Below are 27,550 nucleotides of genomic sequence, written 5' to 3'. Positions count from 1 at the left end.
AGGCTACTCTCTCCGCCTTCTCCCTCGAGGCTGCGTCTTTGCCTGGCGACGGCCGTTTTATTCCGTGAGAGGAAAACGGTTTTCTGTCTTGTTGCGGATAAAGGAGCGCGTAGGGAGCCGAGCAGCCGCCTTGCCGGCGAGAGCATCATCATCACCTGGCGCGGCGGCGGCTGCAGAGGCAGGGGCGGAGGGACAGAGAAGGGCGGGGAGGGATAGGGCGGTTGCCTGCCCGCCCAGAAGGCGCGGCATGTTGCGTAGCGTTATAGTCTAGTCCGGCTGCGGGGTGCCGGTTTGGCAGTTTAAAGCGTCCCTGAACAGTAGTTGTCCGCCCGCCAGCCTCAGGAAGGAGAGGAAGTCACGGAGTCGGCCGAAGCCGCGCAAGAATCTGCTCATCATCCGGCCTGTGTTGCTGCCGTGTGAGGAGGAGCCATGGAGGGGAAACCGTTGCAGCAGCAGCAGCCTCCTCACACGCCGCCTCCGGCACCTCGCTCCGGCTCTCCCAGACTGAAGGCAGGAGGAGGAGGAGCCACCGTTGTGGCAGCATCTGGGGGCGCTGAAGAAGCGCCTCGTTTGCCGGCGAGTGACGGGGATGCTCCCGCCAGCGGCGGCTCCTTATCATCGGAGCCTGGCCCCGGGCTTGTCCCTGCCTCAGCAGCTGGCGATGGACTGGGCAGACCGCTGGGTCCCACGCCAAGCCAGAGCCGTTTTCAGGTGGACTTAGTGGCAGAAAACTCTGGCCGAGCGGCCGCAGATGAAGAGGCGAGCACGATCGAATCGCCCTCTAAACCCACCGGGGATGGGTCCGGGAAAGGCAGCGAAGAAGCCAAAGGCCGATTCCGGGTCAACTTCGTGGACCCCTCCGCCGGGGATGAGAGCTCGGGTGAGCTTGGCGGTGGCGAGGTGTTCAATGTCAGCTTCCAAAACGGCGGTGACACGGTGCTGAGCGAGGGGAGCCTCCATTCCGGGGGAGGCGGCTCTGGAGGGCACCAGCACTACTACTACGACACCCACACCAACACCTACTACCTGCGCACCTTCGGCCACAACACCATTGACGCAGTGCCAAGGATAGACTATTACCGGCACACTGCTGCTGGTCTGGGGGAGAAGCTTATCCGGCCCAGCCTGGCTGAGTTACACGATGAGCTGGACAAGGTGAGTGAGGGTGAGCCTGCTCTGTACTTTCTCCAGGTACGTCTGCTCAGTGGACTAGCCAGAGCAACTTGACAGAAATGCCAAGCACTTAAGACTGATGGTGTTTTCTGGTGCTGAACTGAAATGCACTACCATTGCAGAACTGAAGGTAATGTCTATGGGGCCGTTGAAGCCAAACCTTTTTCCAAGACAGGATTGTTGGCAGGCACTTCCACCTGCTTTGCTGAGTAGTCTTTTTTTGCTTATAGTATTGTGTGTTGAAGTTGTAACCTTCTGCCTTTGGGTATAAAAATGTTGCATTGTAAAGAATCTGTACTAACTTCTGACATTGCTAGTAGGCAAAGTCATAATAGACTTATGCAATGCTATTCTGGTACTTTAGAAGAACAAGATAAACATTGTCATTCTGTGTCAGGCTGGCAGAAGGAGATTAGCTTTAACAAGGGACTTGTAAGCTCCTGTATGTATACTTTATGCATTCTTTTCTGGCTTTCTCAGTTACAAACTGAAACCACACTTTCTTTTTACTACATCTTGTATTATTTCTGTTTTGAACTGGCTTCATATGCATGGAACATATGTTTATTACGCTGCAAAAATCACTAGATCACCTGTATTGTGGATAAAAATTGAAAACTGTTTGCTAGGTTTTGCAGTAGTAGCAACTGCAAGACAGTTGACTGTTTACATCTTGTAGTGAATTTTTCCCCTCTAGTACAATTTCAGCTATCTCCCAGGAACTTCTTGAATGTGGGCAGCTGGGGGAAGCACAGGCTGTAGTGTGTTGGGGAATGCATTAGTTTGGTTTGCCTAGCCATTTCCCTTTGCTAATAAATGTGACACACAGAGCTAATTTTAAAAACAAATACTCCAGTTGATCACAACTAAGCTTTACTATATACCTAGATGAGTCTCTAGATTGTCTGAAGCAATCATAATTGTGAACAAGAAGACTTTTGCCAGTACTGAATTTCTTAGTCATCAAATCATTAACATTTGCTGGATGGACTATTTTTACAAGTACATGAGAATCTGCTCTATAACCTGAAGTTTATGTAGTTTTGATCAGAGTATGGATTGGAGATGATGTATTGGATGTTGTTTACAGAAGAGAACCAAATACTTTTGTGTAGGCAACAAGAAGAGGTCACCTTGAGATAGGCCTGAGGAAATTCATTTGTTGTCTCTGCTTTATAACAAGCATTTCCACTTCATATGTGTGCCCCTGCTACCCTTTTCTTGTTACTGAGATTACTTAATGACACAGTATTGTTTAATATATCTTTGAGAATAATTTATCCAGCATTTTTCAAGTGCCTAAGACTCTTTATAGTGTAATTAATGTCTCTTTAGAGCTTGCTTCTTTTGATGTACTGCTGTATTCTGCATTTTTTCACATATAGATCTACAGACTTTCCTGGGCTTGCTGAGATTTGTAAATAAGTTGTGTAACCTTTTAATAGAAGAGACCTAAGAAACTTATTTTGTGAGCTCATTTTTTCTGATGTTGCTCTTTAATGTAAAATTATAGAAATGATTCCATAACTAAGTCAAAATGCTGTTAACTGAAATATAAGGCATGGCATTTCATGCTGTTTCAAAAACTTGTCTCATTATATCCCTGACAATGACTTTATTGATGGACATAAATCTTACTGCTTTGTTACTTTCACTTTGGGCCCTAATAACTGCCTGTGTCAAAAGAAGCTGTGATGGACAGTAGTGACTTGACTTTTAGTGCTTCGCTGATATACAAGGGCTGGACCCAGCCAATATGTTCATTCAGTTTGCGCAGTTCTTATCCTTACTAAAGTCCTTGTCCATCATGGTTTTTGTCCATGTAGTACCTATTATCCTTCAGCATAAGTTTTCTAGTGGTCAAAGAGACTCCTTCCTACTTTTTCACGGTTGGAAAAGCTGCTTGGATCACACTCAAGATTGTTACAGTGGAATTCTACACAAAGTTACACCTTTCTAAGTCCATTGACTTCCGTGGACTTGGCTGGATGTTACTCTGTTTAGTACTGCACTGTCAACAAGTCTATTGTACAAGAGGAAGGTAATACAAATTGGACAGCAGCGAGTGTGCACAGTTTCTCCACTACATTTGAATCTGAAATTATAGTAAAATAGTCCAGTTTTTGCACTTTGATACTCAAATAGAAATGGGGATTTAAAAAAAAAAAGTCTGCACTCTCTTACATGGTACAAAAATGTGATGCTTTCTGTCACTGACATTTGTAATATTTAAAATAGTAGTATACATAGCTAACTAAATCCCTGCTATTAATTTTTATGGCACACCTACTATATATACCTGTGGTTATGTAATAAAATATTGTTAAAATGTGGCCTTATTTCTTAAAAAAGCATGTCGATACATGTGCCTTCTCTGTTGTGGCCCCCACCTTGTGGAAAGGTCAGGAAAGTGTGCACTGTCCTAGCTTTCCTCAAAGTAAGTTCTACATCTATTTGACTTTCACACTGAAGCTGTAGGCTTTCTCCATATCTGGTCAGGCTCTGTGGTCTGATCTAGCAGGGCTTTTTGTGTTATTTAAAATGGTACATAAAATGAGTAGCCAGGACTTTGCTATGAAGCTCATTGTCTTAAGTCCAGTTGTCACCTCTCAGCCTAACCTGCTGCTAAAACTGAGTCAATTGGGAAGGGGAAACTATCTATACCATCCTGATTTTCTTGTGTAGGAGATCTTCACCAAAGCTTCTTACTGTATAGTCAAATTATGTTTACATCTTTCCTGAAGTTCAGAGATAGATTAATATTCTAGCTTTGTTAAATTCCAATATTATCTGTAAATCTTGTACATTATTTGAAAGTTATCTTCTTTCCTGTCTCGGAAGGGTAAGTTTTAATTATGATATCAAGTTAATAATGAGACACAGGGCCAAATGATAAAAATCACTGGAATGGAGAAGGACTGGACTGCAATGAAGGGGCTTTAATCTTCTCCCTGAAACTGTTGGCTATGGTAGGTGAAAGCAGATAAATGCTGTATACAGCAAATAGAAGCTCTGTGAGGCAGTTGTTATGATGGCAAGGGCAGAAAGAGGGATCATCCAACCAGTATCATGACTAGGGGGGAGTAACCTGAGGTCTGATCTATCATGTGATGTAGTGGTTGGCTTGCAGTCCTGTAGAACAGTGGTCCTTTTAACCTATTGGTCATGATAGCCCAACTGCTAAATTGTGAGTTTATGTAGAGCTGTTTTTTGGGGAGCTTTATTTACTTCATTTATACTCCACCTTTCTCCCCAGTGGGAACCCACAGTGGTTTACAACATTATACCCTACTCCATTTTATCCTTGTAACAACTTGGTAAGCTAGGTTAGGCTGAGAGTATGGCTGGCCTAAGAAAACTCAGCAAGTTTTCATGATGGAGTGGGAGTTTTGGTCTTCTAGATCCTAGTCTGACACTAAGCCTGTCCTGGTGTCTCTGTGGACATCATGACTCCTGCCACTATGGTCTCTCTTCCCATTGTAGCACAATGCTACTGTTCTCACAAACAGTAGAGCTCTCCAGGATGCTTTTCACAAGTTATGAACATATGAAGCTGCCTTATACTGAATCAGACCCTTGGTCCATCAAAGTCAGTATTGTCTTCTCAGACTGGCAGCGGCTCTCCAGGGTCTCAGGCTGAGGTTTTTCACACCTATTTGCCTTTTTTGGAGATGCCAGGGATTGAACCTGGGACCTTCTGCTTCCCAAGCAGATGCTCTACCACTGAGCCACCGTCCCTCCCTGTTAAACGTGTAAGTGGGGCTAAGAATCACACACCACCACCAAATATACAACTACTCTGCATAGTCACTTCACACTTTAGTCAGTGACAATTAGACAAACTGGGACCAAAAAAGTGAATTCTAGAAAGATTAAGCAGATTAGAAATGAAGTTTCATGACATTCAAATCTGCAATTTGAAACATGGCAGAAGAACAGGGCACCAGAATCTGCCCTTGCCCTAGGCATTGAAGTCATAAGCATTTTCTAGCCTGACTTTCTCATACATAAACTTGAACAGCTGCCATTTGTTCTTATGACAAAAAAGCAAAGCAGTTCTTTGGAAATACCACCATTCTAATGGCAGCAGAACTAATGCCTCTATTCCAATACTGCTAGTTTATGTCAGATGAGATCAGGCATGAGCTACTATGCATAGAACAGAGTACTAATATTCTTAACATCCACAAAAGCCCTTAAGTAATCCTCAAAGTTCAAACATTTCACTAATTTCTTACACAGTGCAATAGATACCTCCTGATGAACTAACAACATCCCCTATTACTTACCTTCCACACCCTAAAAGGGCAGGAAAGATAGCAAATAATATGGACAAAGTTAAGAATGACTAACACACCAAGTTATCTTTTGCCCTCTGACTTGTTCCACAGGTACCACATGTGCCCATTTTCCAAAGCCAGTGCAAGGTATTTTGCAGTTCTAATACTTACCAGACAAAAATCCAACAGAAAAACTTAAACTGTGAATATTTATAGTACCATAAGAAGGTAAATACCAAATATGCTTGTACTGGGCACTAATGAGATCAAGTGCACTGCAACTTATAGCACTTATCTTCAACTTATACAAACTTGAGATTCACCTTTAATGCCTGGGCATTATCCTGAGGCCCACTGAGCTACAAGCATGTAACAGAAAGTCCTGTGATATCAAAGCCACATGACATGAAGAAGAGGTGTCACCATTTAGGCTTAACTAGAGGGGAAAATCTCAGACTGGGGAAACCAGAAGGAAAAACTATCTTTACCGTGTGTGTGGAGGGCGGGGCCGTAAGAAGTGGCAGGAGTCATGATGTCTTTGCACAGTAGCCTTTTCCCCCCTTGCAGCTGCATCACATTGCCAATTCATATGCAGTTAGTCCCAAAATACTTGCCACATATACTACTTAACAAGTCGAGTATCCCTCATCCTATGTGAGCATTTAATTCTTTTTTCCCAAATGCTGAACTTTGTATTTGGTTCTGTTGAGTTTCATGTTGTTAGGTGGAATAGCTGAAATTATCAAGGAATTTTTAGATTTTACTTCTTTTCTGAGATGTTAGCTGTTTGTTCCACCTTTGTGTCTTATCTCTTCAAGTCACTGATAAAAACCATAATAATAGCAGGCCTGAGCCAGAGACTGGTGTCACTGCACTAGAAGTCTCCCTCCAGATGGATCATTTTTCATTGATAGGCATTCTTTGAGTATACAGCTAGCTGTGAATCTGTCTAATGGTGCTGTAGTCCATTTAACTAGTTTGCTAACCAAAATATCACAGTGAACTTTGTTGGATGCTTTGGTAAGATCAAGATACATTCTGTCTGCAGCATTCCTACAATCTACTAAATTTGTAACCCAATTAAAAAACAAGATAAGATTAGTCTGAGAGGATTTATTCTTGATAAATCCACGCTGGCTTTGTTAATTACTGCATTGTTTAAGATGTATACAGACTAACCACTTGATAATCTGTTCTAGTATGTTCCCGGGTGTGTGAAGCCAGACTGACTGGTCTGTAGTTTCCCACATCTCCATTTTGAAGTTTGGGACATTTGCCTATCATGGCACCACACCAGTCCTCCAGGATTTCTCAGAAATAGTTTTCAGAGGTTCTTGGAGTAGATCAGCAAGTTCCTCCAGTACTTTGGAATGTTATTCATCCAACCCTGAAGCCTTGAATTCTTTAAGGGTAGCTTAGTATTACTGACCACCTCCATATCAATCTTGAGCTGTAATTCTTTCCTTCCATTCATATTAGTTCTGCAAGGTTGTGCACAGTTCCCATTTGGGGAGAAGACATGCAAAGTAAGAGTTGGTCATATGTTCTAAAATACTTTAAAAGTATTATTTGGAAAGTGAACAGAAATCTTGTGAAAGTTGGTGTAATAAAATTATCAAGATAGTGAATGTTTGTTGTAAAAGTATATTAGATTGCTTGTGTTTATAAGTAGGCATCAACAGATGACTTGCATCCTCTGACAATTTATGCCCAGTCCCTGTGCACATGTAACAGTTTAGCCATAACATACGATGAAGTTTAGCTGTATTAGAAACTATGACAATAATGTATGATAGATACTTCCTCACTGAGCAAAAGAAATAATAACACAGCACTTCCGTATTATCTTCTCCCTGTAATTATTTAACATCAGAGTTCCCCCCTCCCAGGAGAATGCAGTAGAACAGAGTTTAGGAACCTCTTCATGGAAACAAAATTATAAAAAAAATGTTTAGAAGTTCATGAGTAGTGTCCTATGTGTTGTTTCTTCATTTTCCTCTTGAGAGTTCCAGCACCTCTTTTTCCAGAAGAAAAAGCCGTGCTTAATATTTATTTGATAGCTCACTGCTGCATCAGCTATTATTGCTTAATTTGGGATAATATTCAACTATAAATAACTTGACTGGGAGATTACACATAGGGCTATATTCCTTCCCCCCCTAAAAAAAAAAAAAGTCCTCCTGGGCAAGATTCGACTATGTTTTTCAGAAATAAGTTCCCTTCGTTAAACATCTCAGCTCTTTCTGAAAATTTTTTTTGTTTCTTAAACTAAAAATTCCTGAATTTATGAACCTAGTCTTAATTTTTAGGTCCTTTTCCCTGTGTGAGTGAAGGCTTAAGTACTGCAATTCATTTTCTTAGCAAAATTGCTGATCATTTTATAGCAATAGCATCGTTTCAAAATAACAATCAGGTTGTTTTTAAAGGGGTGGCTTTGGCTGACCACTTAGAGCTCTGGTTGTCTCCATAGTGTTTGGATAGCTAGGTGAGCAATTTGTGTTTAGGTCTGAAAAAAGATTGAAAAAATAACATACTGAAATGCACTGTGTATATAAAGTGCCATCAAGTTGCAACTGACTTACAGTGACCTGCATGGTTTTCAGGGCAAGATACAAAGGTGATTTTCCATTGTCTGCATCTGCATGGCAATCCTGGACTTTCTTACTGGTCTCCCATCCAAGTACTAACTAGGGTTGACCCTGCTTAGCTTCCAAGATCTGACAAGATCTTGACATCCAGATCAGGGCTGTAATGTAGTAAGTTGACTTTAATATTGTTTGGATTTTCTGTAAATACTGAGATAATTAATTATGGTCATTCCAGATTAAACAGCTGGTACAAAACCAGTCTAAGATTCAGATTCATTATCCCAAGTGTGAATAGCAAATTTGTATTTCAAACAAAAATTAACATTATCTCCAGTGCAAAATGTAAAGTAGGTAAGATATGCCTCCTTAGTGGCAGTGAGTTTTGTGGTTGTAATGTCTCCAGTCAAACATTAAACCTAAGAGCAATAGTATGTTATGGAGAAGGGTGGTATTATTTGCTCTCTGAACTATCTTTAAAATTCATTTTCTTAAAAAAAAAAAAAAACTTGGTAGAAGAAGTTGGGTAGCCAGAAAGAGAGAGAATATTTGCCTGTGTGTTTAATACTGTGCTTCTGCATTGCAATATTGATTTCATAAAAGCATTTGCAGATATTTTCTGTTAACTCAAATGATCTTTTCTTCCACCTTGTTTCGCATGCAAATCCTGGTGATAACCTGTTTGCAGATGTAGACATTTCTGCAACTCTAGGAATTCATATTGTGGGTATGAATTGCATGTTATGAACAACATGTTTATCTCAAGTAGCGAGGATGGGTTGCAGGAGGTTGGGAGCAGCAGTGACTGGGAGGGAGAAGCTGTGGTGGGCCTGGGGATGCAGTGGGAGCAGCACCAAGCCTGATGCCAATGTGGATGTCTAGAAACTACAGTGACCCCAGTGATGGCAGCACCATTTGGGGAGTGTGAAACCAAGGTGGACCCAGCACTGGAGGCTGGGAGCCACACCAGGCCCAATGGCATGGATGGGTGGTGGTGGTGAGGAGCCATGGCAGCCCTGGTGATAACAATAGTGATTGGGGAGGGAGAAGGTGTGGCATGCCTGTCAGTGATGAGGGGGTGGGTAGAAAGAGGCTAAGAGATTAAGAGAGTAATGGAGTGAGGGGGACAGAAACAGAAATAGTACGATGGGATGGAGAACACAGAAAGAAAGAAATAAATAGTGGTGAGGTGGAGGGAGAAAGTTATGGGGTAGGACCCAAAAGAAATAGCGATGGGATTTTTATAGTGATGGGTTCAGCAAAAGAGGAAGGAATAGTGATGGGGTACAATGTTCCCTCTAAGCTGCAGAGTCTTGTGAGCAAAAATTCTCCTTTGTGAACTACTGGCATTAAAGTTGTGAAATACTGCATAAATTAGTGTGCTCTGAGGTCATCCTTCCTGAGCTAAGACAAAAATGTGTGAGCTGGAGGCTGAAAATCTGTGAGTTAGCTCACTCTCACAGCTTAGGGGGAATACTTATGGGGTGTATGTCAAGGGGGGATTTTGAATCCCAATTATGAGATGGAATGAGTTCAGAAAGAGAGAGGATGGCATAATGATGGGGTATATGACAACGGGGGATTTTGAACCCAATTTTGAGACAGGAATGACTGATTTACCCAGTACTCCACTAAAATCGATCACCCTGTCATTATTTCAGTTTTTAAAATTTACCTTTCAGAAAATGGCTCTGTAGGCATAGGGAAGGATTTAACAAAAGTTGGTATATTAAAACAAACTGGCAGGGAAAGGGATTGGCAGGAAGCAGGGCTTTTTTTTTAAAGAAAAAGCCCAGCAGGGACTCATTTGTATATTAGGCCATACGTGTTGGCGTCACTATTGTTTCACACAGGACTTTTTTGTAGAAAAAGCCCAGCAGGAACTCACTTGCATATTAGACCACACTCCCTGATGCCAAGCCAGCCAGAACTGTGTTCCTGCTCAAAAAAAAGCCCTGTACATAAGTGTTTGGGCTTTAGCAGATGTAAACAGACAGTTAAAACTGTACACAGAACTTATTTTAAGGTGACTTGCTGCTACATACAATACAGTATTTCCCTGAAAGTTGCTTAAGGTTTTACAGGTATTCCTAGTTTAGCTTTTGATAAATGGAGTATATTTCTGGTTAGTGCTTCCACTTCACAATTTCACACAAACTTGAGTGCCCTATGCTTTTTTGTTCCTATGGGTATAAGACCAAGGTCTCTGCACTAGACCTTCCCATAGTGGCACGATCATCACTCTCTGCCCATTCAGACTAGTAACCTGGGAGTTCGGCACCTTTTGAGGACTTTTCACTTGTCACCTCAAAATCCCTTTTTCAAAGCCTGATGATCTAACGCCTTTTAATCTTTCCCCCTTCATAAAGGGATTCTTAAAACATTTTCATGCTATGCATTTTGAATAAAACTTTGTTCATTTCACGTATTTCAAAAGCTAAAAAAAGTTTTTTCCCCTCCAGTGTTTCCCTAAATTTCCTATGTTTTCCAATGGAAAATGGGAAGAATTGAGTCTGCAAACTTTCATGCTATGTATCTGAAATAAATTAAATGTATTTACTGTGCATATAGTCTACCTTTTTCACTGAGACACAAGTGGATTACCCAGTGTAAGTTGCTCACACTCCGTATAAATAAGCACAGTGTAGGTCAGTACAATCAGGCCTAGCCCCGGGGCGCATAGCGCCCCAGACAAGCCGACTGCCCACTGCCCCCTCTGCATGGTCACCCCCTGCCCTCCCCATGGCACTGCAACATGGTTTCACGCTCAGCCCCCCCCCCCCGCCGCGCTCACAGGAGCGGTGCCATCCTCCTGCTTCCCCGCTTTGGTGGGCATCGTAGTACAGCATTCTCATAATAGTAAGCAGGAAGAGGCTTTAAAACCTCTTCCTGCTGCACGCTATTAAGAAAATGCTGTACTACAATACCTGCCAAAGCAGGGAAGAGGGAGGATGGCGTCGCTCCTGTGAGCCCGTCAGGGGGGGAGGTGGCCCCTGGGAAGCTCACAGGGAGGGGGTGGGGTGGGCAAGCCAAGGAAGAGGGGAATGGCCGGGTGGAGGAAGAAGATGGCAGGTGAGGGGGGAAGAGGACGATGGATGAGCTACTGGGGGGGAAGTGATGGACAGAGGAAGAGGATGACGTACAGGCTACCGGGATGAAAGGGGTGAGTGGCAGCCAGAGGCGGGGGACGAGGGAAGCACAGTGGAAAGGAAGCGCGGCAGAAGGGAAAGGAGTGGGGTGGTGGTGGCAGCAGTAGCAGCGGTGGGAGGAGGCAACCTAGGCGGTTGTCTTGGGAGGGAGGGAGCCCATTTTGACAACACCCCCTTCCCTCACCCTAGGCAATTGCATGAAAACACATGTATGGAAACCCTTCTGACTGTCTCAGGTATATCATTCCCCAAAGTGGGAGCCACAAAGAAAGCATAAGTGCAGGATATTTTTAATCTTCTGAAGGCCTAGATGAGCAAATCTGTCATGGCAGAACATTGTAATAGACTTATTACTGGTCTCTTAGTCATCTTTCCCAGAAAGGCAAGGCTTTTCTTGCTCAAAAAGAAAAATATTGTAAGGGCATGTTCTTTTAGTACTCTACAAAGTAGTCCACTTTTTCCTAGTGGAAAAATTGGAAGTTTGAGTACTCTTTCATACTATAGATTTTGATAGTGAAAAGCCTGTGTAGCATTTCACAAAGTCTTAAAAGAAAATATTTCATAAGTTTTTTTTAGCACTCCCACAATATTCCATTTTTCTACCCCATTGGAAAAATTGAAAACCTTCTCAGAGAAAAACACTTGTCCCCTCCCCTTACAACATTATTCTGGGCTTTCACATCTGTAAACACAACTGTAGCTGTATATGGTTAAGTGGAAAAGACAAATTAGATGGGTTAAGCAAGTATTCACTAATAGAGCTTTCATTTTAGGAATCTTTTTAAACAAAGGGAAACTAGTTAGAACAGTAGTTAGTCTGAGGCTTGGAAAGTATTCTTTTGTTGTGAAAGCCTGCAGCTGTTAAGATATTTTTATTTGTGTTTAGATTAGAAGTGTGCATTCGGCACAAACCAAACCAACCCCATCTCCCCCCCAAATACCTTACCAGTATTTTGGGGGTATTATTTAAGCCAAATTCAGCTCAAAGAATCTGATCGTCTACTGGTATAGCTGAGCCAGAATAAAGCCAATTTTGTTCAGCTTTTATTTGAGTACATCCAGTTATCCCCAATGGCTGGTGGACTCCACTGGCAGCTTGGTTTGAACTTACCTCCCCACCACCCCAGCCGATCCTGGACTGGGTCCTTATGCAGCTTGGTTTAAACCAAGCTGCGAGAAGAGCCAGTCCCAGCTGAGGTGCAGAGCTCTCAGCTGCTGCCACCTTGGCTTATCCTGGGCTGGCTGCTTTTGCAGCTTGGTTTAAGCTGAGTTGCAAAGTGTTTAAAGAGACTATGGCCTTTAAAGGCCTTTGGAGTCATGTGCCTTGGAGAAGGCATTTAAAGGAACTATGATCACTTTAAATATCTTCCCCCCCTTCATTGATTTCAATGGGGGATGAGGGCACCTTCTTTGGGGGCCCATAGAATTGGGCCCCATAGTCCAGTCTTTTTTGAAACTAGGGATGTTTTTTTTTAGGAGAGTCACCAGCAGCTATGCTGCAGATTTGGTGCATCTACCTCAAAAAACAGCTTTCCCCAGAGCCCCATATATCCCTGGATCAATTCTCCATTGTACCCTATGGGGACTATTGACTGTAAGGAGAACCATTGACTATAATGGTTTCCATAGGACACAATGGAGCCAGAAAAACTCAGGAATCCCTAATATTTACTGAATCCAAATAACATACTGGTGTTCAGATTTGGGAATATCATGAAATTCTGATATTTTTTTCACTTCCATATGCCCAAACAAAAAACCCTGGGTTTCTTTGCACAGCCCTAGTTTAGATACATTGTTATTAACAAGTAAAGCTCTTGCTGCTCGATCAAAGGGTCTGGGGGGCAGGGGGTTCTGTGAAATGCTTGTTCTGCTAAGAAGCTGCTCACCTGGAATATAAGAAAGTACTTAGATTTTTGTTATGTTACACAGCTTCTGTGCAAAACATGAAAAAGAACAGCAAATTGAATTTCAAATGGTTACTTTTTAATAGTTTTAACACTTTTGCACACCATTTGTTGTGGAGGAGGAAAAAACCTGCCAATAAATGCTTTCGTTGAAAATTCTGAAAAATGTAATAGCCAAGAAAATATTAATACAGAAAATATCACTAATCTACAGGTTAGAGTTTACATCACTGTTATGCTGTTTTGAAAGTGATCAAACAAATACTGCTATAAACAGCACTGCTGAAAATAATAATATAATACATATGCTTAAATCCTTATATAATTTGAAACCAGTGTATACAATGTCATCATATCTTCCCTCCAAAGAAATTACAATTACAATTCATTACAAATCATCACAAATCAATTACTTCCACAGTTTCAAATAGAGGGATTAATAGTCTTCAACAATTCCTTCCTTCAATAAAGTTCATAATACAGTCCATGAAAAGTTTTGAAATTCTTTCAAGTAGGAAGGACCAGGAAGTCCTTACAGCCTTCATAAGACATCCCCTTTAGATTTCAAGACGTTTCAGTATTGGTCTTCTTCAGTTATCAGGCTGTCAAACTGGAACCCAGATTTCAGTGACTTCTAGCACAGACTCAAGGTTCATAGTTTACAGTAGAATCAATAGGTTCTCACTGAAGAAGACCAGTATTGAAACATCTTGAAATCTACATGGGACGTCTTATAAAGGCTGTAAGGATTTCCTGGTTCTTCCTACTTGAAAGAATTTCAGAACTTTTCATGGACTCTGTATTACAAACTTTATTTATTGAAGGAAGGAATTGTTGAAGACTGTTAATCCCTTTATTGGAAACTGAGGAAAAAAATGATTTGTAATGAATTGTATTTTCTTTGGAGGGAAGATATGATGACATTGTATATACTGGTTTCAAAATATATAAGGATTTAAGCGTATGTATGACTGTTGTTGTTTTTCAGCAGTGCTGTTTGTAGCAGTATTTGCTTGCATTCACACTGAAACCCCTTCTTCTGTGGTTTTGAAAGTGATACCTTATAATGTCGATGTTATATTAAGTGAATATAAAAGCATTTTTATACCCACTAATTTCATGCAAAATAAAGTTTTACCCATATAATGAGGGATTCATTGTCCATAGTACTTCACAAAAAGTAATATATTGTGTAATCTTTGTGGAATTTGTCACACCCACAAATGTGCATAATGCCTCAGTGTTTTCATTTTGCATACTCTTAGAAAAGCTCCCACTTCCTGTAATAATCAACAATAACTTTAAAGTATAAATATAGAGGAACTGTTTGTCATAGAAAGATAATACAGAAAGGATACAGTCTCATATCAAAAACTCTTTGCTAATTTGATGATTGATAATCCTAATTGCTGAGTAGTCAAATGTTCTATGAAAACAGAGAGCCAAGCAGGACATTTAATTGTATATTAGTCATAACAATGAAAGTTTTTCTATTTTAATTAACAATTGATAAAGCTATCAATGTATTTATAAAGTTGCTGATATTAAGCTCCCTCTGGGTTCTGTCTGGAGTGAGGCAGAATATCAGTTTTTAAAATAAAAACATGAACAATGTGAGTATTCTGAAGACTAGTTGGAATGTCTGAGAAGTTTTATTTAACATTCTGTTTCCACATGGTTTATCACATAACATATTTCTACATATTGGCAGTCATCATTTGGATAAAAAAGCATATATTTCTAACACCAATGTATTGCTGCGTTTACAGTAGTTTTAAATTGCTTTGTATTCCAACAGATCTTACAAATTACACATACCCATCTATTTTACCATGTGAATTTAATATCATTGGTAATTCTAGTTACCAATTCCCTATCCAGCCATAATTTTGTAATTTGAATCTAGGGTCATATAATGTCATTTAACTGTATGTAAGTAGAGATAACTCTCAGAGCTAATTTTACAAATTTTATGTAGGTTGGGATTCTCTCAAGTTATAATGAGCCATTATGTCAAACAAAAAAAGTCATATTCTGGTCTCTATTGGTTTTTCTAACTTGTATTGACTATTGTAAGGAGACAGTAAAGGCTTATTGCTATCACCTTTGAATGGCAAAATCTATTAAGATTTCTTTCTTTCCTTCTGTGTTAAAGCATCTGAATCTCAAAAAGATGCTTGTAGTCGGTTTTAGGTAATTGAGCCCAATGATAGAAAATGAACCATTTTAATTCTACAGTGGGATCAGCGTTAACACAATAACTTTTCACACTAGACAGAAAGTATACTAAGCTGTTTGTATTTGAAATGTTTACATTTGACTTTGTATTCAAAATATTAAATTTGTCATTAGAAGAACACGGTAATCAGTTTAAATTAGAGATTTATAGCAGATTTGTTTTTGCTAACAAAGTTTTAAATGTATTAAAGTATGGAAAAGACCCACTATTTTATCGAGGCAACTCCAGCAAAATTGATTCTAGTCCTTAGGTTAGAGCTAGTCTTTCCGTGTATGATAAATTCATAAAGTCTACTAGCACAATTCAAGGTTTGCAAGCAGGTGCTTTGAATACTGTGTAACTCAAATCTGTCATCCTTGATAACTTTTGACTAAGAACACTGAATAATTTTTACCAATCTTATTTATGTTTCTAATATTGTAAACAAAAATAGTTTTTATGTACTATTGCTGCTTAAACTTGTATGCCATATTCAAACATAGGCCATATTCAAATTAGAGTTCATTTGTAGTAATATATTTAAAATATTTACAATATTGCTTCTGTACCACAAATGCCGAGACATATCACAACAATAAAATTAACACTACAATCTAAACCAAAAATCAAACCAAGTCACATAGAAAAACCTAAAAACATTTCAATATCTGTTGTATAGTTTAAGCATATCCATGCTCAATGTCTCTTTTCCTTCATCCCAATTCTTCTCTGCTACAGGAACCTTTTGAAGATGGATATGCAAATGGAGAAGAAGGAACTCCTACTGGCGAAGCTACTGCGGCTTATGTTGCTGATAGTAAAGGTGTTGTCAAATTTGGCTGGATCAAAGGTGTATTGGTGAGTATAACCTTGCTATTTTACCCATCCAAATGGTTCTGAATTGGTCTTCCTCTTTTTTGTAAAAAAAAGATTGATACAACAGTTAAATATGACTACCTATTAAATATGATTAGCACAAAACACATTTTTAAGCATTAGATTAAAATAACTGGCATGTGAGTAGAATATTTTTACTACCACACAGAGAAATAAAACTTTCAGAAATCTTGAAGCCAGGAAAAGTGTATGTGGGAGGTAATTTGGGGAGGAACTGAAATATAGGGTTTAAACTTGCTTTATCGTTTAAAATGCATTACATTTTACTTTTTAAGGTAAGATTAAGAAGCATAAATATGGAATCATAGACTCCTAGAGTTAGAAAGCATGGAGCATTCCAGACAAATGTTTGTCCAGACACAGCTTAAAGACTGCCGGTGAGGGGGAGCTCACCACCTCCTTTGGTAGCTGATTCCACTGTTGAACAACTCTTTACTGTAATTTTTCCCCGCTAATATCCAGATTGTACCTTCCCACACTTAATTTAAACCCATTATTGTGAGTCCTCTCCTCTGCCGCCAACAGCTCCCTGTCCTCCTCTAAATGACAGCCCTTCCAATACTTAAAGAGAGCAACCTCCTCATCTCCAGACTGAACATTCCCAAGTCCCTCAGCCTTTCCTCATAGGGCTTGGTCCCTAATTCTCGATGCTCTCCTCTGCACCTGCTTCATTCTGTCCACATCCTTCTTGAAGTGAGGCCTTCAAAACTGCACATGGCACGCCAGAACTGCACACAATCCTCCAGGTGCAACCTGCCAGTGCAGTATACATTTGGATGTTATGTCTCAGTTCATAGACTCCAAGATTGCATTAGCCTTTTTTGTTGCTGCATCACACTTGTTACTTATATTTAACTTATGGTCCACCCACACCCCAAGATCTTGTTCCCAGAAGTGTATCCCCTATCCTGTATGTGTGTTTCTCTCTTTGTTATCCAGATGTAGAACTCAGCACTTATCCTTGTTAAATTGCATCTTGTTCACTTCCACCCACTTTTCCAACGTGCTCAGATCTTATTGAATTCTGTCTCTATCTTCTGTTGTGTTTGCTGCTCTTTCCAATTCGGTGTCAACTGCAAATTTAATGAGTTTCCCCTCCACATTTTCATCTAGATCATTGATAAAAATATTGAAAAGTACCGGACCCAGGATCGAGCCCTGTGGCACCCCACTGGACATGTCCCTCCATTCCGATGAAATGCTGTTGACAGCTGCTCTTTGAGTGCAGTTCTCCACCTAGTTCCCTATCCACCTAACTTTCCTAGAGTCCAATCCACAGTCCTCTGGTCTACTTGTCAGGATATCATGGGGAACCCTGTCAAAAGCTTTACTGAAAGCTAACTAAACAACATCAACATAATTTCATTCATAACAAATACAAATATATCCAAGTCCTCAAGATGGTGTAGCAAACAACTGAACAGAAAGGAATCTTAGGAAAAATTATTGCAGTTACCCTTGCTTTAGTAACATCCAGGCTAGTTCATGTAATGGCTTATGCATATAGTTGCCTTCAAAAAGTATTTGGGAGCTACAGCTGGTACAAAATACAGTGGTCAGATTATTAATGGCTAACTGCTGTCAAGCATCGATATTTCTCAAAAAACAGTCTTTTGTTGTTGAATCAGAAGTTGCTTTATTGTAGGAACTCAGAAGCTTTACCAAGGACGCAATACTTGGAAGTAATGATGTATACAGGGTGTCACGGGCTGGGGCCAGGCCAGGCGAAGTCCAGGGGCAGTCCAAGGTCTGTAGCTGGGTAGCAAGGAGAGTCCAAAGCGCCAAAACCGAATCACAGTCCAGGTATCGTAGGTCAGAGGTTCAGAAGCCGAAGTCAGGGGGTCCAGAAGTCAATGCCAGAGTCAGGGGGTCCAGAAGCCGAAGTCAGAAGCCGAAGTGGATGCTAGAACGTCAGGTAAGTGACTAGTTGCTTCCACAAAGCCTTCTTTCAAAGCCCACAGCTATACAGCCCTCTGCTGTCTGTTGCCCATTTGGGCTAATTGCTGACTCAGAGGGCAGCCAGGATCCTGCTGAGACTCAAGCACCCTGACTCCTAGAAGGGCCAGAATCCTTTCAAAACTCAGGACTCAGGGAGCGTCTTGCTCGTGAGCGTGCCGCCCTCCTCCGATCCCTGAGGTCCTGACGAAGGCGGTCACGCACACGAGCCACCCGAGAGGGTGAGGCAGGGGGGCTTGGATCTTCTCCAGCAGGAGGCAGGGGCACTGGTGCAGGTGGCAGGGGCACAGTTTCTTCTGCAGGCTCGGCTTCTTCTGCAGGGCCCCCAGCACCCATGACACCTAGCAACCTGATGATACTCTTCTTTAGAGGTATGTCCTTGCCTCCATTTCTTGAACATCTCCTTTTTTTCCCTTGGCACATCACAAAGTTCTCTGTTCATCCACATTGGCTTCTTGGATTCCCTACCATGTTTCCTTCTTATTGGAACAGTGATGGCTTGAATTTGCAAGAACTCTTGTTTTAGGAGAGCCCACCCTGCATTTGTTCCTTTCTCTTTTAGCAGTCTTGCCTGTGAAATGATTCTCATCATGCCTCTGAGTTTATTAAAGTCTGCCCTACTGAAATCTAACATACATGCGTGGCTATGAAGTTCCTTGGTTGCTCACAGCAAAGTAATTCTAGCAGAACATGGTCACTTTCCCCTAAGGGTACCCATCACCTTCACACTATCTACCATCTCTTGCCTGATGGCCAATATTAAGTTGAGTATGGCTGAACCCTTGTAGGTTCCTCCACCATTTGATGAAGGAAGTTGTTGGCCAGACAGGTGAAGAACATGCGTGACTGTGGACACTTTGCAGAGTTTGTCTCCCAGCACACATCAGGGAAGTTGAAGTCACCCATAATCATCAGGTCATGTTATTTTGATACCCTGTCAAGCTGTTCAAAGAGGGCTGCATCCACCTCCTCATCCTGATCACGAGGCCTGTAACAGATTTCAACCACAATACTTTTTGTCCTTTCTTCCCTTATCCTCACCCAGATACTTTCCACTGAGCTGTCACCCTCCTCCTTCATTATTTTCTGACAAACCCTCTCTTCTCATACAGTGCCACTCTGCTTCCTCTAGAATCCTTTTGAGTTCTCTACAAAACCTCATATCCATTCCACTACTACATTCCATTAATGGGAATCATTTCACCAGGTCTTTGTAATGCTAAATCATATCTCTGTCTGCATTAGAAGCTCAAACTCTTCCTTCTTATTGCCCAGGCTTTGGTCATTGGTACATAGAAACCTGAAGCCCCACACTTTTGGCTCCATTAGACTCAGCCCTTCGAGGCAGGCCTCTGTTTGGTGTAATTCTTTAAAACTCTGTGTTGGTTGTCTCCTCTTTGTGTCGGTTTAAAGCCCTCTTGATGAATCTCCCCAGGCTTCTGCCAAACACACTCTTCCCTGAACTTTACAGGTGAAATCCGTTGTGTTGTAGTAGGTCATCCTCCAGAAAACCTACCTCATGATCCCAGAATCCAAATAGTTCTGCCAGCACCACCAACACAGCCAGTGGTTCACCTCCACTGTAATCTGTTCCTGTTGTATTCCCCTTCCTATTACAGGAAGAATCAAAGAGAACACCACCTGTGTCCCCATTTCGTTCAGCTTCCTCTTAAGAGCTTCGCAGCCAGCCTTAATGCTTTCAGTGGTGTTTCTGGCTATGTCATTGGTTCCCACATGGACCATCATGAATGGGTATTGCTCTGTAGATTTGATGAGTTTTAGGATTTTGTCTATCTTTAATTTTTGCCCCAGTCAAGCAATACATCTTGCTTAATGCCTTTGGGGTTGGGCTGTAGCACTTTGAGGAGTCTCGTTAAGGCAGTCAACCATACTGTTGTCCTTTTGACTGGTCTGTTCTTCCCTATGCAGGACATCAAGGCCCTCTTTAAATAAATGCCTGCAGTGAGGTGGGAGGCTTGGGCTTGCAACCCCCAGGTGCAATTCAAAGGCTGTATGGTTGTGAGTATTTGGGTTAGAGAAGCAGGCTGGTGTTGGACGAGGAGGGCATTTCTGACTCCTGGACGCCCTGGGACCCCTTACTCCCCCTGAGCTGCAGCTGCCCTTTCTTCACTCTCACACACTGCCAACTGTGAGGGAGTTGGTTGTAGAACTACCCCCTAGCTGTCCAGGCCCAGCCCCTTCCAGCTCCAGACATTTCATACTTGGCCTGGATGGTTGAGCGAGATATTGAGATCTACTACCTCCCTTTGTCTTGAATATTTGTCCAAGCTGCCTCCTCATATCACCATTCCTTTCTCCTTTTTCATTGACTTCTGCAAGAGGGCTGGCCAGTCAGGCACAGGAGCTTGTATCCATGTTGCTGGACAGCAAAACAAATGGGTCAAAATAAATCTCCATGGTGGTAGCTGAGGGGGAAGCTCCGGAGATTCTGCCTACAGTAATACCAATTGTCCTATGCTGAGACAAATATCTCTGTACTTACAGATAAAAAGTTGTGTGCTAGTGCACTCTAGCATAGATTAAGGGGGGATCCTGGTTATGATGTAATTATTAGGAAGCATTTAGAGGAAATTAAAACCCTAGAACAATAATCTTAAATCTCTAAAGTATTTAATTCATTGGTTTTAAACAAAATATTTCATAAGAGTTTTCCAGTGTACCTTATTCATGCCGCTTGATTCTTCTTGGAAGAAAAAATAATTTGTTTGGCAAAACATGTTCTGCCCCCTCTGTTCTCCCCCCCCCCCCGCAAGTCTCTAGCCTTCACTGAGAGTTCCGTCTTCTACCTGTATATTCTAAAGTAAGTTCCACTGAGTTCAATTGGACACTTTGATAAATGTGTTTTAATAAAAATTTAATCAAGAAATTCCTTGATTAACAGTTTTAATTGATAAACATAGTTGTCGTCTTTCCAGTCTAGGACTGGAAAAATAGCTACTAGTCTAGGACTGAGAAACTGGAGTGAGGGGAGGTACAAAGTATCTGACAGACCACAATAAATGTCTGGTGGCCTCTTTTCTGTTTGGTGGGCCACAGGGCTGGTGGTGAGTTTTTGAAAGAACTATAGTTTCAAACTTCCAAATTTGACCATGTGACTAATTTTTTTAGAAATTTTTCAATAACTGCGGCAATTAGCATTATCATAAAAGTATATTAATTTTAATGACTTTGTTCTTATGTACAGGTACGATGTATGCTGAATATATGGGGTGTGATGCTCTTTATTAGACTGTCTTGGATTGTAGGACAGGCTGGAATAGGTAAGCGTAACCAAAAAGTAAAACACATTTTGTTTGCTGCTTCCATATTGATAGCATTACCTATAAGATAAACAGCCTATAACAATTTGAATGAAAAGATGGTAGACTGAATATGGCCATGACATTCTGCCCCACCCCATCCATATTCTGTTGAGGCATAGTGCATGCAATGTGCCTCTTATATAACATTCCAAAGCAACATCTAGCACTTGTTTTGTTGTTCCTTCAGTAGAAGAAAATAACAGAAAAGAACATTTGCAGGTAAGAGCAAGCCTACTGGATCAGACCCTCAGGGGTGTCAAGGTCATTTGTTATGAGGGCCGAATCTGACATAAATGTGACTTTGTCGGGCCGGGCCATGTGTGTCATAAAATCTAATGCCAGGTAGCAGAGATATAAACTTTATAAAGGACACAGATAAACACAATTAAAGATTTTTAAAAACTTAAAACATGTTAACACATTAGCACTCATTGGTCTTTAAGGTGCTTTCCTTGTATCTCTCCCATGGGATCCAGGGAACTTGGCAAAAGAAGCTCTGCTCTTTCCTTCCTTCCCCAGGGGACCAGGAGGGGGAGGAGCCTCAGCCAATAGAAGCAAGAGAGGCTTGACTCAGTAGCTCTGCTGTGCAATTGAGAGAGCCTAGCAAATCAAACTCTTCCTTCCTCCCCAAGGGAGGAGATTCAGCCAATAGAGAAAACAGAGACTTTGCTCTGTAGCTCTGTGAGATTAAGAAAGCTTGACAAACAAGCTGTGATGCAGAAGGAAGTGAGAGAGAGGGAGAAGGAAGCAGACAACAGTCAGTTGCTCAGGATTTCTCTGTGGGCCAGAATCGGCCCCTAGGCTGCATGCTTGGCACCCCTGATCTAGATTTTTCTTGTTGGACTCTTAAATTGCTACTGGATTCAAATCTAGATTTTCTACTGAAGACCAACACAGTTACCCTCTAAAACTGGACCAGACCAATGATCAGAGACAGTTTGGTGTAGTGTTTAAGAGCGGTGAACTCTAATCTGGAGAACTGATTTGAATCCCCACTCTTCCACATGAAGCTGCTGGATGATCTTGGGTCAGTCACAGTGATCATAGAGCTGTTCTCTCAAGAGCAGTTCTCTTAGAGCTTTCTTAGCCCCACCTACCTCATAGGGCAGGGGTGTCAAACATGCAGTCTGGGGGCCAAATCAGGCCCCCGGAGGGCACCTATCAGCCCCCCAAGCAACTGGCTGTCATCTGCTTCTTCTCCCTCTCTCTTGTTTCCTTCTGCATAATAGCTTGCTTTGCAAGGCTTTCTCAATTGCACAGGAGCTACAGAGCAAAACCTCTATTTTCTCTATTGGCTGAGGCTCCTCCCTCGGAGAGGAATAGCTTGCTTTGCCGGCTCTTACCTGCACAGCAGAGCTACTGAGCCAAGTCTCTCTTCTATTGGCTGAGGCTCCCCCAGTCCCTTGTGGAAGGAAGGAAAGAGCCAGAGCTTCCTTTGCCCAGTTCCCTGGATCCCATGAGAGAAATACAAAGAAAGCATCTTTAAGACCAATGAGTGCTAACATTTTAAGCATGTTTTAAGTTTTATAAGAAATATATGTTTGTCTATGTTCTTTATAAAATTTATACCTCTGCTACCTAATCTTAAATAGGTACATACATGGCCCAGACTGATGTGGCTCAGCCCAACTCAACATGGCCCGGCCCAACAAAGTCTCATTAATGTCAGATCCAGCCCTCAAAACACATGAGTTCGACACCCCTGTCATAGGTTGTCTGTTGAGGGGCGGAGAAGGGAAAGGAGTTTGTAAGCCACCCTGAGACTCCCAAGTGAAGGGTGAAGTATAAATCTAGTTGTCGCCGCCTCCTCCTCCTTTTTCTGCTTTTCCTCCTCCTCCTCCTTCTCCTCCTCCATTCATACATTGCCTTTTGAAAGCCTACAAATAAGACATAGAGGCCAAGGCCCTGCCTTGGTACCACTGGTATTTAGAAGTTTTTTCAGATGAATATGGAGGTTCTGTTTAGCCATTTTAGCTAATAACCATTGATGAACCTATTTTCCATGAATTTGTCACATACCTTTTTAAAGCTAACTCCAGCTAGTGGTAATTCAGCACATCATCAGTGACTTACAACTTCTATTGGACAATGACAACTCTTGCACAAATACTAGGGGGTGAACTGTTTCTTGCATACAGGCAGCCCCCCAGTTCCACACAGATCCTCACCCAAAATAATGCAACATCTATTTTGAACACAGACATTGGTACCAGAGCTTGCAATAAACCCAAATGCTAACTTTATTGCGGCAGACACCCAGACAGAATTTAAACACACACTCCAATAGTTATATGAAGACAAACATTAAGTATTAGAATAACATACACACGCAAACACATATGTGAAAGCACAATATAAAATATATTAAGGGGAAACAATAAAAGTATTCCAAATATGAAAATACAGTAAGTAAAGTTCATCAGTTATTTAGTAAATGTAAGAAACAGAGCCCAGTTCATCTCTTAAAATTATCATATTTAAAGTACATTTAAGTGGAAGTATTAAATATGGTTTCAGCCCACAATAACTTTGACAGCCACCGTGACATGACAGTCAGCACTTCACGGCCAGATGGGTCTGCCAGATCCAGGATCCTATTGCGGAATCTGACTGGGGGATTTCGGACTAGTGAAAGACTTTCAGCCTAGCCTACCTCTCAAGGTTGTGCAGATCAAAAGGGGGAGAGGAATATTATGTAAGCTGCTTTGGTCCCCACTGTGGACAGACTGAGAGGAGGGAGGAGATAAAAAGCTGAAGTCAGGGGGCAGATAAAGGTAGGTTGATGGTTGGCTGAGAAGGTGCCAACTCCAGGTTGGGAAATTCTTGGAGATTTGAGGGGTGGAGCCTGGAGAGGGTGGGATTTGAGGAAGAGTGGGAACTCAGGTATAATGCCATAGAGTCCACCCCCCCCCCCCCCCCGCAAACCAGCCATTTCCTCTTGGGGAACCACTGTTGCCAATATCCAGGTGAGGCTTGGAGATCACTCAGAACTACAACTGCTTTTCAGATGGGCAGATATCATTTCCCCTGGAGAAAATGGTACACTCTTATACCCTGCTGAGGTCACACACACACACACACACACCCCCGGTGACAGCCAGTGTGATGTGGCAATTGGCACTTCAGAGCAGGGTCTGCCAGACCCAGCTTCTTGCTGTGGAAGCTGACTGGGTGATTCAGACCAGTCACATACTTTCAGCCTAACCTGCCTAACAAGGTTGTTGCACAAATCTAAAGGGGGAAGAGGAGAAGGGTTCCAGAGGAGATCCGGGAAATTACAGGCCAGTCAGTCTGACTTCAATACCGGGAAAGTTGGTAGAAACCATTATCAAGGACAGAATGAGTAGGCACATTGATGAACACGGGTTATTGAGGAAGACTCAGCATGGGTTCTGCAAGGGAAGATCTTGCCTCACTAACCTGTTACATTTCTTTGAGGGGGTGAACAAACATGTGGACAAAGGCGACCCGATAGATGTTGTTTACCTTGGCTTCCAGAAAGCTTTTGATAAAGTTCCTCATCAAAGGCTCCTTAGAAAACTTGAGAGTCATGGAGTAAAAGGACAGGTCCTCTTGTGGATCAAAAACTGGCTTAGTAATAGGAAGCAGAGAGTCAGTATAAATGGGCAGTCTTCGCAGTGGAGGACGGTAAGCAGTGGGGTGCCGCAGGGCTCGGTACTGGGTCCCATGCTCTTTAACTTGTTCATAAATGATTTAGAGTTGGGAGTGAGCAGTGAAGTGGCCAAGTTTGCGGATGACACTAAATTGTTCAGGGTGGTGAGAACCAGAGAGGATTGTGAGGAACTCCAAAGGGATCTGTTGAGGCTGGGTGAGTGGGCGTCAACGTGGCAGATGCGGTTCAATGTGGCCAAGTGCAAAGTAATGCACATTGGGGCCAAGAATCCCAGCTACAAATACAAGTTGATGGGGTGTGAACTGGCAGAGACTGACCAAGAGAGAGATCTTGGGGTCGTGGTAGATAACTCACTGAAAATGTCAAGACAGTGTGCGTCTGCAATAAAAAAGGCCAACGCCATGCTGGGAATTATTAGGAAGGGGATTGAAAACAAATCAGCCAGTATCATAATGCCACTGTATAAATCGATGGTGCAGTCTCATTTGGAGTACTGTGTGCAGTTCTGGTCGCCGCACCTCAAAAAGGATATTATAGCATTGGAGAAAGTCCAGAGAAGGGCAACTAGAATGATTAAAGGGCTGGAGCACTTTCCCTATGAAGAAAGGTTGAAACGCTTGGGACTCTTTAGCTTGGAGAAACGTCGACTGCGGGGTGACATGATAGAGGTTTACAAGATAATGCATGGGATGGAGAAAGTAGAGAAAGAAGTACTTTTCTCCCTTTCTCACAATACAAGAACTCGTAGGCATTCGATGAAATTGCTGAGCAGAAAGGTTAAAACGGATAAAAGGAAGTACTTCTTCACCCAAAGGGTGATTAACATGTGGAATTCACTGCCACAGGAGGTGGTGGCGGCCACAAGTATAGCCACCTTCAAGAGGGGTTTAGATAAAAATATGGAGCACAGGTCCATCAGTGGCTATTAGCCACAGTGTATGTGTGTATATAAATTTTTTTGCCACTGTGTGACACAGAGTGTTGGACTTGATGGGCCGTTGGCCTGATCCAACATGGCTTCTCTTATGTTCTTATGAGAATGATGTAAGCTGTTTGGTCCCCTCTGTGGAGAAAGACGGTCCTTTCCCTCGGTAGAGGCTACAGGGAGGGGGAGGAGATGGAAAGCAATCTGCCCCATCCCTTCTTTCTCAAGATACCCCTATCTTCGATAACCTACCCCACATTTCCCCACTTTCTCCGACAGCTGCTTTCTTGACATACGTTGCCTTCCTCTATCTTTCGCTTCCCTCTCCAGCCCTCCCCAAGCCACAAAACTCACCCATAGCAAATTTCTAGCACCTGTTGTATTTCTTCCCACAACAGGCCTTATTACTAGTGTGTGTGTGTGTGTGTATATATATACATACATACATATACATATATACATACATACATATACATGATTATAACATTGCCCATTTTGTTTTCTACCCCTTTCATAATAACCCCTGGTATAAGATCATCTTCAATCTGCTCTTTTCATCTGCTGCATACTAAGCCACTGTCTTCTGTCATCGAGCTGTCTACTGTGATCCCCCTCCTGGTTGGTGTCTGCTAGTTCAGACCCCCTGACATGAGAAATGTATGTTAGATTTCTAGAGCAGTATTTTGACAGCAGGCATTTTTTCTCCTCCCATATTTGGAAACTAGCAGTCACTACAATGTCAACAAAAGAGGAAGTGTGCCCTTTTCCTGCAAATGTGCGTTTCACTATTGTGCTTTAGTTAGTCTCATGCACAAACATATTGATCATGTTTAAGCTTATATGTATGTTTAATTTTAGTTATTTTGACTGAAATTTCTATTGAAATGCTTATTTTAACAGTTTGAAATATCAGTGTTTGTTCATTAATATGTTTATTTTAAGAAAATAAGAATTAATATTTCTAAATGCATCCTTCTTTTCTTCCATACAGGATTGTCAGTGTTAGTCATTGCAATGGCCACTGTTGTAACCACTATCACAGGCTTGTCTACATCAGCAATTGCTACCAATGGTTTTGTAAGAGGAGGTAACAACAAATTTGCTACACATATCAGTGTCTAAATTTTTCATATATAGAGATGGTGAGGTCTAACAGTAGTATTGTGAAAGTGCTTAACAAATGGTGTTTTAAAAAACTAATTTTGGTGTAGCCATATAAGCTGTCAACCCATAATTGTTTTGTCATGCCAAAAAATGACAGTGTAGGATAAGTTAAGATGCCTCTATCCCCATTCCAGTCTTTGCATTCAGTTTGCAATCTGTACTACATTTTCTAAAACAATCTGTGCTACATTTTAAAAGGCATTATCTATATGCGCCCTCTTGCCCAGATTGCCAGGAGATATGGACTTGGGTGCCACCAATATGCAGATGACACCCAACTCTATCTGCTGATGGACGGCCGGCCTGGCTGCGTCCCTGAAAATTTAGACCGGGCCTTGC

The 27,550-nt window shown here is 41.9% G+C and overlaps 1 protein-coding gene across 2 annotated transcripts in view; it reads left to right on the top strand.

Annotated features, from left to right (window-relative positions):
* Positions 1-229: 229 nt before the first annotated feature.
* The window catches only part of LOC132590487 (solute carrier family 12 member 2-like), a 136,634-nt gene continuing 109,313 nt past the window's right edge, over positions 230-27,550 (top strand). The window contains exons 1-4 of one of the 2 annotated variants that reach the window (XM_060263395.1): positions 230-1,155; positions 16,051-16,170; positions 21,371-21,446; positions 27,039-27,134. In XM_060263395.1, coding sequence (XP_060119378.1) covers positions 430-1,155; positions 16,051-16,170; positions 21,371-21,446; positions 27,039-27,134 — 1,018 coding nt within the window. In that variant the 5' untranslated portion in view covers positions 230-429. The remainder of the gene's footprint in view (positions 1,156-16,050; positions 16,171-21,370; positions 21,447-27,038; positions 27,135-27,550) is intronic. The other variant, XM_060263394.1, reaches the window with a different exon arrangement.

Source organism: Heteronotia binoei, unplaced genomic scaffold, assembly GCF_032191835.1.
Source record: "Heteronotia binoei isolate CCM8104 ecotype False Entrance Well unplaced genomic scaffold, APGP_CSIRO_Hbin_v1 ptg000047l___fragment_1, whole genome shotgun sequence".
NCBI classification, from domain to species: domain Eukaryota; kingdom Metazoa; phylum Chordata; class Lepidosauria; order Squamata; family Gekkonidae; genus Heteronotia; species Heteronotia binoei.
Note: the sequence above shows the minus strand (reverse complement) of the source record. Positions and strands in the feature narration are given on the sequence as shown.